This window comes from Ochotona princeps, chromosome 2, assembly GCF_030435755.1.
Source record: "Ochotona princeps isolate mOchPri1 chromosome 2, mOchPri1.hap1, whole genome shotgun sequence".
NCBI lineage: Eukaryota > Metazoa > Chordata > Mammalia > Lagomorpha > Ochotonidae > Ochotona > Ochotona princeps.
In genome coordinates this window covers 64,755,019-64,769,441 of record NC_080833.1, presented here as the reverse complement: position 1 = coordinate 64,769,441, position 14,423 = coordinate 64,755,019, and the positions used below count along the sequence as shown (strand labels likewise).

The 14,423-nt window shown below is 45.2% G+C and overlaps 1 protein-coding gene across 2 annotated transcripts in view; it reads left to right on the top strand.

Annotated features, from left to right (window-relative positions):
• Window positions 1–7,512: 7,512 nt before the first annotated feature.
• The window catches only part of ZZZ3 (zinc finger ZZ-type containing 3), a 78,604-nt gene continuing 71,693 nt past the window's right edge, over window positions 7,513–14,423 (top strand). The window contains exon 1 of one of the 2 annotated variants that reach the window (XM_058658264.1): window positions 7,513–8,010. In XM_058658264.1, coding sequence (XP_058514247.1) covers window positions 7,520–8,010 — 491 coding nt within the window. In that variant the 5' untranslated portion in view covers window positions 7,513–7,519. The remainder of the gene's footprint in view (window positions 8,011–14,423) is intronic. The other variant, XM_058658270.1, reaches the window with a different exon arrangement.

Here is a 14,423-nt window from a genome sequence, read left to right as displayed (position 1 = left end):
ATTCACCTTCCGGTATAGACCGTGTATAATACATGTGATAATTACTCTTAGCTTTCTGGTGTCTTTTTAGCAGCCAGCACAACATCAGCATCATCCGTATCCAAGTTAGCATTGTTCACCTATGCACATATGGCTGTTCTTCAGTGGGCCTGGGGAAAGGCAGTTACGGGGTTGCATGTTGTCAGTCCATCTTTGATGTGCTAATGAGAGTTGGTACTGGCAGTTTCCTTGGTTTCACTGGGGTTCAACTAGACCTTTTTTTCATAGCAGAAGACAACGGGAATCCTGAGCATGCACATGGCTGTGGCTGAGACATTAAATGAAAGTTCTGTGGTTTTTTTTTTGTTGTTGTTGTTTGTGCTAGTTTAGTTAGCAGTATTCAAGTAAGTTGTAAAGTTTTATTATTTTATGAAATTATGAGTTTATTGGTTGCTTAAGATGTGTTTTAATTTTTCAGAAAAAGTTTTTTTTCCCCCTCCATGTTATAGTTCTGTGAGGGGTTATGGTGGTACATCTGGTTTATCCTTTCCCTGCGGCACTGGCATTCCATATGGGTGCTGGTCCATGTCCAGGCTGCTCCGATTCTGATACAGCTCTCTGCTAATGGCCTGGGAAAGTAAGTGGAGGATAACCCAAGTCGTTGTCCTCTGCACTGATGTGGGAGACCAAGAAGATGCCTTTGGCTCCCAGCCTTGGATCAGCTCAGCTGTGGCCATAGCAGCCACTTGGGAAGTGAACCAATAGTTAGAAGATCTGTGTCTCTCTTTGTCTCTAATTGTGACTTCCAAGTAGAATAAAGTAAATCTTAAAAAAAATAATTATACTAGAATTGTTTTTAAAAATTGCATGATTTTTCTAAATTCATTGATAAAAACAGCTCCCATCTGCTGGTGGACTCCCTAATTGTCCTTGATTGCTGAGTGTGACGTAATCCATGTGGATAGTAGGAACCCGATTAATGACTGCAGGCTTCATCCCTACCTCCTAGGATCTGAACTAGTTGGTGGGAGGAGCATTTGTGTCCCTGGCATCTCATATAATAGTGCTGGTCCAAATCATGGCTGCTCTGCTTTCCATTCTAACGTGCCTAGGAAGGCAGCAGAAGATGGCGCAAGTCCGTAGGTCCCTGTCAGCTATGAAGGAGACCTGGATGGAGCTCCTGGCTTTATTCTGGTCTATATGCGGCAGTTGTGGCCATATGAGGGAGTGAACCAGAAAATCAACGATGGCTAGTGATATTCCTGAGCTTCATCTGGGTCTCTCATGTGGGTACCTGGGCCCTCGTCCACTGCTTTCCCAGGCCATGAGCAGAAAGCTGGATTGGAAGTAGAGTAGTTGGAACCTTAACCCCTTAACCAGGACCTGTTTAACATCCCAGTGCTTCAGGTGGTTGCTTAACTCACCACTCTGCCCAGAATTACCTTTTTGAAGTGAAGCTTGCATATTTCACTAGCCTTTTCCTTTCCTTTTTTTTTTTTTTAAAGATACTGTTTATTTGGGAGGCGGAATAAGAGAGAGACTACAGAGAGAGAGAGAGAGAGAGAGAGAGACAGAACTTCCATCCATTGGCTTACTCCCCAAAATGGAGGCAATGGCCAGAGCTGTCCCAGGGCAAAGGAGGTAGCCAGGAGCTTCATCCAGGTTTCCCATGTGATTGCAGAGGCCCCAAGCACTTGGGTCATGTTCCTGCTGCTTTCCAAGGCACTTAGGCTGGGATATGAGCTCAGCCAGTTATGCTGCAACACTGACCCCTCACTAGCTTTAATGTATATCTTGCAGAGTCTAATCCCAGATTCTTCTGTTTGCAGGATACAGGCTCTAGTGTATTGTCTATAACTAAAACTCAGCTGTTTGAAAACCTGTATAAATAATTAGCACTGTATGCTGCAGAGCTAGTGCATGTTACTCTTTCATACAGTAATGTGATGTAGCAGCCATAGAAGAACCTCAGTGGAACATGAGTATGAATACTTTATGAGTGTGAATTTTAGCTCATCAGGTCTTGGCTGCTCTCAGCAGAGCTCTCATGCACTGTTGTCAGTTGTGTGTGAGCAAGGCAGTTCTTGGGTTTTGGTTGACTGGGATGACTTCCTCTAGAATCACTAGAGCCAACTGGCTCTTCCTTTTGTCCTTTAGCCGGCTAACTCAGGCATGTTCTCTTGGTTATGGCAGAGGAACAAAATTATGGCACTTCAGTGTCCAAGATGCTTGAATGTATAAGCTGACAGAAGGACAAAATCAGACGAGATCGGGTGCGTTCAGGCTGGTATGGCCGTAGACACAAGGACAAAATCAATAACAGAGTTTTCAGTTCATGGAAAATGTGTGTTACTTTTTATTTATTTATTTATGTGCACTGAAATGTGTCTTTTAATTTGGTTTCCTCATGACCGCCCTACCCCAACCTCCTACCCCTTGAAGACATTCAGGGATATAGATAGGAGAGCTTCCATCCTGATTCACTCTCTAATTGCATGCTGTGGCTAGGGGACAAATCTGGTAGCCAAGAACTCAATCTGTGTCTGTTATGTGGATAGTAGGAACCCAATTGCTTGATCCACTGATGCTACTTTCCAATGTCTGCATTAGCAGGAACCTGAAATCAAGAGCAGAAGCTTGGGGTTAGGGATTGGATATGCACTCTATTCTGAGAAGTAGATATGCTAATCAGCTTCCTTATCACTTGGCCAAATGCTGGATCCTTCATGAGCTTTTTGCTTGGTAGCATCAAAATGCTCCTGAAAAATAAAGTGATTAAATACATGATGCCAGAATCTGTTGGAGTTTTCTGAAGAACATTTAATGACAGGGAAAATGTTCATGATCTAATGAAAGAAATTAGGATACATGATTTAGTATCATTTTTACCTATACCCATAGAAAAAAAGTGACAGTTTCTGATAATATTAAGTAGTCATATGTTCTATCCCACATAGGGGCTTTGTATCAACTGGATTTTTATGTAGAATGTTTTTCCCACTTGAGTCTGACAAGCTTCTAACTGCAATCCCACCAGGTCTCACCCAGTCTAGCTGCTATTTCCTCACAAGTACTCTAGAACAGGTATTTGTGGACATTGGGCCCACCTCTCAGAATGACCTTTACTTTTCATTCTAGGACTTGTTATTTTGAATTTGCACAGTATGTATTTATGTAAGTAAGTCTTGAATGGCAGTGTTCCACCATAATTTAGCCTGTGTTTACTTTGTTCATCACTTTACCCCCAGTACCTTGTTTAGCATCTTGGCACACTTACATAGTGAAGGACTAAATCACATCTTCGCCTCTCAAGATGTGTTCTGAGGTCGTTCTCTATGTCATGGTAAGGGACTGAGGGCAATGTCATCTGTTGTGCACTCCCAGGTTGTTTGTTACTTGGATTAGGTATTAGGTTTAGGCATGCCTGCAGAAAGAATGTCAGTGTTTCAGAAAATGTCCAGAATTTCAGATGTGCAGATCTTTGTCTTCCTCGCCTTTGATAGTCTTGACACTACATGAAGATAGCCAAGGCTGTGTAGGGATAACACTGCATTCCCAGCAAGGTTGCGGCTGGTGACCTTTGCCAGGAGCAGTGAAGCTGCTCTTAGATAACTGAGGAATTCAGGGGCTGGTTTCCCTTCTCATTATGCTAGTGTCCACCCACAGCATTAGTTTCTTCCCTTGGCTACACTGTTCACTTGCTGTTAGGGTTTCCTCTGAAAACCTGTCATCCAGCCACTGGGGACCAATAGTACTCTTTCATTTACACATTCATGCAATTTTTTGCTGCTATAGTGGTCTTTTTTTCTCTGTTAAGTCAAGTTATGCTGTAACTCAAATGGTAACCCCTGTAATAAAGTCTTCCCCAAGTCCTCATCTACTCTGCCACCCCCTTTTTAAAAATTTTATTTTTATTTGAAAGACAGAATTAGAAGAAGATAGAGAGATCTTCCATTCACTGGTTCATTCTCCAAATAGCTGCAATGGCTCAAACGAGGCTGATTTGATAGTAGGAGCTAGGAGATTGTTCCAGGCATCCCACATGGGTGCAGGGTCCCAGTCACTGGGCCATCCTCTGCTGCTTTCCCAGGCACATTATTTGGTGCTGCAGGTAGAAGCTTAGCCTGTGCCATGGTGCTGGCCCTTTCCACAATAGTTGTATAGTTACATGCTCCATAATGAATGATATGTGGCTAAGTTTGGGTGGCACACATGATGTATGTAGTAGGCTGTATCTGTGTAAGAACATTCTATGATGTTTGCCCAATGACTAAAGCACATGACATATTTCTCAGAATGTATCCCATGTTTGTTCTGAGAGTGCTTAATAAGTTTGTGGAAAATTAACAAATTTATTTTGGTGCAGACATTCTTGAAATCTGTGCATACAAGGACTTTAGAAAGTTTTGCCAGAAAATGCATGTTGTAAAAACAAGTGCAGATGTCAAAAACAATTTACCTTTTAATGTCATTTTTCTAGAGACTTTTTACAAAAGAAAGTTTATTTATTTGAAATGCAGACAAAGGAAGAGCTAGCTCTAGTTTCCTTCTCCTGGTTTCCTTCCCAAGCAGTTGCAACAGGTAGGGTTGGGCCAGGCTGAAGCCAGGAACCTGGAACTTAATCCAGATTTCCCATATGGGTGGCCGGGGCCCAAGTGCTTGTGCCACCTGCTGCTGCTTTCCCAACGGTGTTAGTAGGTAGCTGCGCTGGAAACAGCTGCTTAACCCACTGTTAAAATGCTGCCCCCAAAATGTTTCAAAATTATCTCAAGTGTGTATATATTGGACTTTATACAGCTCAACCTTGGGTGAGTTACTTGGCTGTTTTCTCAGCAGAAACATGTGGATACTGTCATAGAGTGGGTTCCCTTGGAAGATTTACACAGTGTGCAGGAAATTTATGAAGGACTACTCTTTGGATCATCAGTTTGGGAACAAAACAACAGAAAGCATGGTAAGAGGGAGAAGCTAAACTACAGTGGAGTCTCCATGGAGTGTGTCCGCCATTGTTACAAACTGGTTTGTAGATGAGATCACCCATCATAATCGTCCCAAGTTGAAGTGGAAGGGCTGCCAACTGATGGCTGGCTATGGAAGACCCTCCTGGCATTCCTGAAGAGGGATTTGGGAAGCACACTATAGGGTTTACCACAAACAGTGTCTGTCTCACTGGACTGCTGGAAAGCTAAAATAAGTATTTCATAATACCATATGAAAAGTATGTATTTCTGCAACTCAAGGCATGGTTGGTATGATTACTGTGAATAGAAGTTGGCTCTATAAGTTTGTAGGGCAGGCCTGGTGTAGCATAGTGGCTAAAGTCCTTGCCTTGCACCCACTGGGATCCCATATGGGCACCAGTTCTAATCTGGCGGTTCCACTTCCCAGCCAGTTCCCTGCTTGTGGCCTGGGAAAGCTGTGGAGCCCAAACCCTGGGATCCTGCACCTGCATGGGAGACCTGGAAGCGCTCCTGGCTTTGGATCAGCTCAGCTCTGGCCTTTGCGGCCATTTGGGAAGTTAACCAGTGGACAGATCTTCCTGTCTCTTATCTGTATTTCTGACTTATTTTTTTTTTAAAGATTTATTTATTTATTTTATTTATTTTTTTTAAAGATTTATTCATTTTATTACAGCCAGATATATACAGAGGAGGGGAGACAGAGAGGAAGATCCTCCGTCCGATGATTCACTCCCCAAGTGAACCGCAACGGCCGGTGCAGTGCCCATTCAAAGCCTGGAACCTGGAACCTGGAACCTCTTCCCGGTCTCCCACGCAGGTGCAGGGTCCCAAGTCTTTGGGCTGTCCTCGACTGCTTTCCCAGGCCACAAGCAGGGAGCTGGATGGGAAGTAGAGCTGCCGGGATTAGAATCGGCTGCCATATGGGATTCCGGTGTGTTCAAGGCGAGGACTTTAGCCTCTAGGCCACGCTGCTGGGCCCTGTATATCTGACTTTCTAATGAAAATAATCTTTAAAAAAGGTTTGTAGGGCAAGTTTGGGAAACCTTGTGCTGATATTTCTGCCCTTTTTCCTGGGATGGGGTTGGCACCAGGTAGACTCAAAAGTTTGCTGATGTGTTTATCAAAACTGGTATTACCCTTTATGTTAAACTTTACTTTGAAATTTAAAAATATATAACAAAGCCATTTGATATTCAGTAACGTTTATTAGCAACATGAAAGGCACATGTTTCACTTGCTTGGGGAAATAATGTTCCAGAGATAGAAAAACAAAAATGAAGCCACACTTAACAAATGTAGAAGGGTCCCAGTTAATTGGTTCTTCTACTGGATTGGGTAGTTTCTTGGGAACAAAAATTTTTTTATATTTATTATTGGGAAGTCAGATTTACAGACAGAAGGAGAGACAAAGAGACTTTCCGGCTCCTTGTTCACTCCCTAAGTAGCCACAATGGTCAGAGTTAAGCAGATTCTAAGCCAGGAGCCAGGATCCTCTCCTGGGTCTCCTACATGGGTGCAGGGTCCCAAGGCTTTGATCCAGCCTCGACTGCTTTTCCAGGCCCCAAGCAGGGAGCTAAAAGGGAAGTGGAGCAGACGGGACATGAATAGATGCCCATATGGGATCCCAGCGCATGCAAGATGAGGACTTCAGTCACTAGACGACTGCACAAGGTCCGAACATAATTGTTTTTTTAGTGCAAAGGCAGTGTTGGGAGGAGAGACAGGAAGGGCGATCTCAACTGCTCCTTCATTCTGTGAGTGGCCACAATGGCCAGAGCTTAGCCAGCTGGAAGCCAGGAGCTTCTTCCACGGTCTCCCAGGGTTACAAGCGCAGGTACCCAGGTTGTTGAGCCATTCCTCACTGCTTTCCCAGGCCATAGGCAGGGAGCTGGATGGGAATGCGGCCTGTGAGCCCTGGAACACAATGTAATTATAGACAGGTTTGTGTTGTCCATAGCATGTAAATGGTGGTGTAGGTTAACCCAGGTTGTTCATCTCAATTTCGTGGGACTTAGGTTTTCCTGCATGCGTTAATATAGTTTAAAGGAAGGTAATAAGCTTGTTTCAATCGAGAGGCAGGCACAGAGCTATCAGGTGTTGGATCACTCTCCAAGCCCAGGAGTTCAATTTGGGTGGCAGAAAACCACAACGATTATCATCTTGTGTCTTGCATGGCTGACAGGAGAATCTAGGTATTCTCATGTGTGACGTGGGTGTCTTAACATCTATGCTGATCACTTTTCCCGGAGTTTCTGCTTGGATGCAGTATTGTGTACAGCCAGTCACAGGCCTGCGGAATAACCATGAGCAAAAGTTACTAAGTCTCTGCCTTTAAAAACATTATAGTTCTGGCGGCCGGAGCACTACAGATAAACCGGGTCTGAAAGGGAGTGAAGGTAGTTAGTGGTGCAGTTGTGCTTTTGGGCAGGCTTCTCCTGCCGACCTCTGGCAAGCAGCCTGAAACATGCACTGATCACGGATGAGTTAAACCTGCGCACAGTGTTCTAGCCAGAGAGCAGCAAGCGCAATGGCTTGAAGTGGCTGGAGCCTGCAGGCGCTTAGGTAATAAATACACACATATGGATCCTCCCCCGACTCGCGGCAGCGGTGCTGAGGAAGCCAGGGTTTGCAAATCTCTTGCGGGGGAGCATCACGCGCAACCCCAACTGCGAAGCTCCGAGGCTGCCTCTGCTCCCCTGCCAGGCTCCTGTCAGACTCCCGCGGGAGAGAGGCTGGGTCCCGGCCTCGGCAGCCCTTCCCTAGCCCGGGGCGGGGCGGGCGGCAGGGCCGGGCCCCAGGGCGCTGCACGGGCCCCGGTTACCAGCAGGCGGTGTAGTGAGCGCGCCTGCCAGTCCCAACGAGCAGCGGAGAGGAGGGGACCGGAAGGAGCCGCTGGTGCTGCGGGAAGTGGCAGGAGCGGGAGGCGGGGACCCACCTGGAAGCGCCGCGGCGCCGCTGCCGAGCTTCCTGCGGCGGCGGCCACTCGAGCCTGTGCCGCGGCGGGGGCGGAGGGCGGCCGCGGCGTCGGCGTCTCCCCGAGCGGCCCGCGGCGTTCGGCCCCGCGCAGAAGGTGAGTAGGCGCTCGGGGCACGTGGCGGCGGCGGCCCGGATCGGGGGAGGAGGACGGGCACGGCGGGGACCGGGGACGCGGGGCTCCGGACCCGCGCTTGGAGCGGCGCCGGACGGGGGTAGGCTGCGGGCGGCGGCGGCGAGGCCCCCACGTGGGGCGGGGTGCGCGCGCACGTGGGCCGGGAGGGGGCGGCGCGCGCGCTCACGCGAGCGGCCCACGTGACGGGCACGCCGGGTCGGGGGCCACGTGACCTGCGGGAGGGGCGCCGGCGCGGAAGGGGGCGCGGAGGGATGCGCCGCGTCCGTGTGGTGAGACGGTGGGCTGCTGCGTGTCTGCTCTACTGGTGGAACGGAGGAGGCGGCCTGGGAGGCCAGAGAGACTTCCCAAGTCTTGCTGTGTTTACCACACTCTGCAGTCCATTCAGTGAAACACCAAAGCTTCTCCAACACTGATGTCTCGCGGCCGCCATGTTGGTTTCGGAGGGAACTCGCGAGACGCTAGGGGGTTTTGTATCGCGAGATCTCTGGATTCTCGCGGGAGCTTGTTGGCAGAGCAGTTGTCCTGGATGGCGGAGCCTTGGGTTCCGGGGGCCTGGGACGCGCAACTCTTTCTACAAGGCAAGTTGTTAGGGAGGGGCCGAGCGCGAGTGCCTCTTAGTGCCGGGAAAGGTGCTGTGTCAGCCTCCCCCGAGCTGGAAGAGAAAGCGGCGGCCCGCTTGAGGCGACCAACCCTCCCAACCCCCTGCGGGCGCCCGGCCACCTGCACAAGTGTCCCCTGACCAGCCTTTGGCGCCGGGCAGAACCGGTGCACCCGGGCCGGTGCCCAGCCCGTGCGGTCCGCGGGGCCCTGTGCGCTCTCCCTGCGGAGCCCAGTCCCCCCAGTGCCCGCGCTGTGCCCTGCGGAGCCCAGTCCCCCCCAGTGCCCGCGCTGTGCCCTGCGGAGCCCAGTCCCCCCCAGTGCCCGCGCTGTGCCCTGCGGAGCCCAGTCTCCCCCAGTGCCCGCGCTGTGCCCTGCGGAGCCCAGTCCCCCCAGTGTCTGCGCTGTGCCCTGCGGAGCCCAGTCCCCCCAGTGTCTGCGCTGTGCCCTGCGGAGCCCAGTCCCCGCGAGTGCCCGCGCTGTGCCCTGCGGAGCCCAGTCCCCCCCAGTGCCCGCGCTGTGCCCTGCGGAGCCCAGTCCCCCCAGTGTCCGCGCTGTGCCCTGCGGAGCCCAGTCCCCCCAGTGTCCGCGCTGTGCCCTGCGGAGCCCAGTCCCCCCAGTGTCCGCGCTGTGCCCTGCGGAGCCCAGTCCCCCCAGTGTCTGCGCTGTGCCCTGCGGAGCCCAGTCCCCCCAGTGTCTGCGCTGTGCCCTGCCGGCGGGATTGGGTCCCGGCTCGGAGCACTTCCTTGGCACTCTGTGTCTAGAGTAACTTCTGGCGGGTTCTGGAGGGCCCTCGTCTGTGTCTCGGGTCGGAATAAAATCGTGATGGTAATCAACTTGTACATGTCTGGTAACTCACGGATCGGTAGGATTTTAGTTATGTGTTACAGGGGTTGTCATCTTCGACCGTTGTTTTAGGCTACATATTAGCGTAAAGTAACAGTGGGACTGTTTTAATTCAAAACGAACGTATCCTAAGCTTGAGTATTAGAGTTTGGACAGTAAAAGATCAGGTTTTTCTTAGTTCTTGAGTCGTGTATGATTTTTTGTTTAGTAATTTACGAAATGACTCAAGTAGCTAGGCAGTTCACTCCTACTTCGTTGCTGTTTGCGTTTAGATTTATAGAGGCGTTCGAGGGAAACCCTCTACTGACCGGCCCCACCGCGTTCACTTTAGGCTTGGCTGACCCTGTGAAGCCAGTCTGCAGTTGCTGTGCATTGTTTTCCATGCTTTATTTCTTGTAAGTGAAAGGGATGTTGCACACTACTACAGCATTGCCAAACAGTGAAATGTAGCTGTTCACTTGCATTTTTTTTTTCGTGGTTATTGCTTGTCCTTAGGGCTTTTGTATCAAGACTAGAAATTTCGTTTGTACAGGTTTTTTGAGGGGCTTAGCCTTGTGAAAATATGTTGAGCTATTCCTGTGCTCAACATATCGTTGTGTATCCGATACAGTTAACTGTGCTACTAGCTCCGCACACAAAGTACATGTAAAAGACTTAAAAATTAATTGTATCATTTGAGTTTTATGTTTTTGTTTAGTATTTATTATGTATTGACTGTTCTTATATGTGACTGTATTATGGTACGTGTACGCAACTATGTCTATGGGAGTTCTCCAGAAGTTTGACAACTTTTTGACCATGCCGTTTAGTACACCTCTGGAGTGGTTGACTATCAGTAGTAGCGATTAATACCACAGGTTGTGTTTAAATAAAAAGTTGCTAAGCACCTATCATTTTGTGATTGATGTATTTTCTCTCCAAACGTACCAGTATACCTGTGATATTATTAGTAAGATTTGTGACAAAAAAGTGTCCAATCTTTAGACTTTTTTCTTTTTAAGTGTGATAGTGTGAATAGGAATGTTGTAGAGATGAGTATGTATGTTTGCTGTGGGAAAGAGGAAAGGCGTCAGTCTGCACATTGATGCTGAAGTTGGGAAGGAGAGGGCAGTGCAGAAGATGCTGCCAGGAGCCGTGCTTCCAGGGCCAGCCCGAGGCAGAGCATCAGTTAGATTTTTGCCTGTAAGTGATTTTTTTTTTCAGATAGTGTTGCAGTCCCTCAGAATTACTAGTACTACTTACCATTAAGTCAGCAACTTGTTTAAGCTTGTGAGTTCTTCACTTGGGGGTAAGCCACCCTCTTAGCCTGTTGCGGTACAGTGTTACTAGTGGTAGGAGTAGGGAAATTGTGAAAATGAAATCGTGTGGTCACAATACCACAGAGGCCTTTATAGAGATAAACCACGTTAAGTTTGCTGTGGCGGTTGTGCCTCTGAACCAAATAAGTAGAACTTCTGAAACTTACATTTTATAAATTGTCCATGGAACTTAACGTTTTATAAATTGTTTTTGGTAATGGATCCTGGAAATTATCATTGTTCTACAGGCATTTAAGCATTACGATTAAAAGAAAAACAGTGGGGGAAATCCAAGGAAGGGTAGAAATTTATTTTACTTGGTTTGAGTTTGCTTGAGTATAATTTAAGTAGCAGATTTTTAATTTTCCTTTTTAGTCCTTCCACACAAGTGATGAACTAGTGAGCTGCTTCATCAGAGGAAGTTAGAGTGATACTGTACAGGTCAAACACCCGTTATCCAAAATGCTCAGGACTGTTTATAATGTCATGAAGTATCTCAGGACTGAACTCCCAAGGGTCTAAACTTAGAATTATTGATACTTTGTATGCACCGTATTAACATGTGGTTTTAGTGTTCTGACTGAAGTCAGAGCTGTGTCACTCTCAGTGCTGTCAGATTGTGGACTGTGGGTTTGTTGAAGTACCTCTGTCACAGGGCAGTGGAGTAATAGTTAATGTGCTATGTTGAAGACTTGAATTACAAACTTTTATCCTGTGTACTGTTTAAAGAAATAAGATAATTAGTATCTTGAAAGGGTTGTATGAAAGTAAATATTTTCAAAGGTCTGTTATTGCATTAAGTGTCAGTTTTCTGGAAAGATCACTTAAAAAAACTTATCTGGTGGTGCAAAATAAAATTGGTGTTGTATATAAAATCTATTATTTTAATTTTTTTTACTAATTTAATATTTGAAGGGATTACCTCTTAAAAGCTTTACTACATTTGATATCAGTATTAAGCAAGTGATTACTTAACAGGTAGCACATTTGTTTGTGAAGGAATTGGTTGAGTAGGTACTTAGAATTAATAAGTGACCTGTGTGTAAGATTTGGTTTTGTAATTTTGAGCCCTAATGACAGATGCCAAGTAGGTAACTCCAGGTGAGAAGTGTTTCTTTAATTGCATATTGAGGCTTTTAATATGTAAATTTCAACCTTAAGTGTTGTATGGAGTGATGGTAGATTGTATTTCACAGATATCGTTGATGTACTTAAGATAAAACACCTTTAATGTATTTTTAACTTAATGTTGGATAATTCTTGCGTCTTCGTAAGTTTTAATAACCATTACTGTAAGTGATTGTGTAATTTTCTGTGCTGTAGGTATGTCATATTATTTTTATGTTCTAGTTTGTTTCATATGTAAATCTCAATGAGAGGAACATTTATACCTATTCTGTTGTCTGTATGCAGTATTATTTACTTGTATATTGTGAGGAATCATTTTTAAGTACATTTGAAAGACTTAAATGTTTATCAAAAGAATATATTATATTTCCATTGGAGTGGTTGCTGTTTTAATATCTCAAACGTTGAATATTATAAAAACCATTAGTAGGCTGCAAAATACATTGTTCCACTTTAATTGTTACAAAGATAAAACATTGCTGTGTGCTAGTAGATGCATTTCTCTTTGGATCTGCAGGAAAACCTTAATATTAGTTGGATATCTTGGTGTGATTTTGTTCTTCATATCTTGTGAAATTCCTCTTCTCAAGAAATGTAATACATAATAAGGTTAGTTAATACAGTTTAGTTTTTAAAGCTTGATTTATTCATTTTCTCAGACCGATTTGGCATTGGAATGAAATGTGAATCTCAGGATTTTCCTTCAACCTGGTAATTGTGTCTGCTCTGCTCAGTAAACTTTTTTATTGTTATGGTTTGCTTTGTGTTTACTTTCAAATGATTGTATTTTGTACTGTTTATTTTTAGCCCCAACATTAAAAAATGTTAGTATTGTTTTTAGGTGATTCTTAATATATATTTAATATGTTTTGTTTGGTTTTCTTTTTATTGTGGTGCTTGTTTTCTTATCGAGTGTGGTTGGCAATATATTGATGAAAATTTAAAAAGGTAATTCTTTTTTAAAAAGATTTGTTTATTTTTATTGGAAAGGCAGATTTACAGAGGAGAGAGAGAGAGAGAGATCCTAACATCAACTGGTTCACTCATCAAATGGCCACAGTGGGCCAGAGCTGAGCCAATCCGAAGCCAGGGGCCAGGAGCTTCTTCTGGGTCTTCCTTGTGGATGCAGGGCCCAAAGGCATTTGGCTGTCTGCTGCTTTCCTGGGTCACATGCAGGGAGATGGATGGGGCATAAACTGGCACCCATAGGGGATCCAGGTGTTTCCAGGTGGAGGATTATTCAGTAGAGCCCTTGTACCAGGCCTCCTCCATAAAATAATTATTTCCAGGATGTTTTCAAATTCTCCACGTGGCAGCCAAAATTTTTAGATTTTATTTTTTTCATATGCCTCCTACACCAGAATTTAGTAGTGTTGAATGAAGTAGTTTCTCCTTTGGACAGGATAAAATGTGAAACAGTACAGTGCAGTAGTACAGGCTGTAAAGAGAAAAGTACTTTGGTAGATTTTGTGAAATTAGATCAATTAAGTTACTAAGATAACTTAGGGTATGTGCTTACAGTGTTTATTAAACAGTAGTGTGCATGTTGGCTTCATATATCTCTAATATAGTTAATGAGTAAGTGTCAGCAGTTACAGGATCCAGGTTACAGAACCACAGAAATGACAGTTTGAAGGTGTTTACTGAAATGGGGTGATGAGTGGGAACTTTAGGTTAGGTTTTACTTTAATTTGAAAGGCAGATGCGGATGAAGAGAACTCCATCTGCTGGCTCTCTCACCAGTTGCCCGCAACAGCTGGAGACAGGCCAAAGGAAGGATTAGTCTAGATTTTCCAGGCAGTGGCAGGGACCCAGTTCCTTGAGCCCTCACCATTGTCTGCATTGGCGGAGAGCTGGAGTGCAGAAATGGAGCTGAGTGTTACAGCACCCACCCTTAGAGCATTCTTTTATTATGTGAAGTGCTTACTATCATTTTTTAAAATTCTTTTTTAATTTAAAGTTTCTTTTTCTTTTTGAGAGTCATCCCTTACATTTTTGGGGAATTGGTTTCTGGACAGCCCTCTCCTACCAAAATCCAAGGATGGACAAATCAAATAAAACGGTTTTTGCATATAACCTATACATATCTTCTCAAATATTAAATCATCTTTAGGATACTTATATTACCTAATTTGATGTAAATACAATCTGAATAGTTGTTATGCTGTATTGTTCAAGGAATAATGCTGAAGCGTCCATGTTCCGTACAGGGTCTTTTGTTTTGTTTTGTTTTTGCATCCTGGGATTGGTTGAATCTACATGGGTGGAACCCATGGTAATTGAGGGCTGACTTTATTTAAAATCTCCAAGCAATTGAAACCAAAGAGTATGAGTATATATTTTAAAACTGATGGCTTCAAAGCTATTTTATTAGATAATGACTGATTTTAACATTATGTAATGCGTCAATTGTTATGCTAAGCTAAAGTTAGAATAGTTAGAATTATGTGAATTTGTAAGAAACAAAAAGAAATATTTGGAAAACGTGTGCCTTGTGCTTGGAGA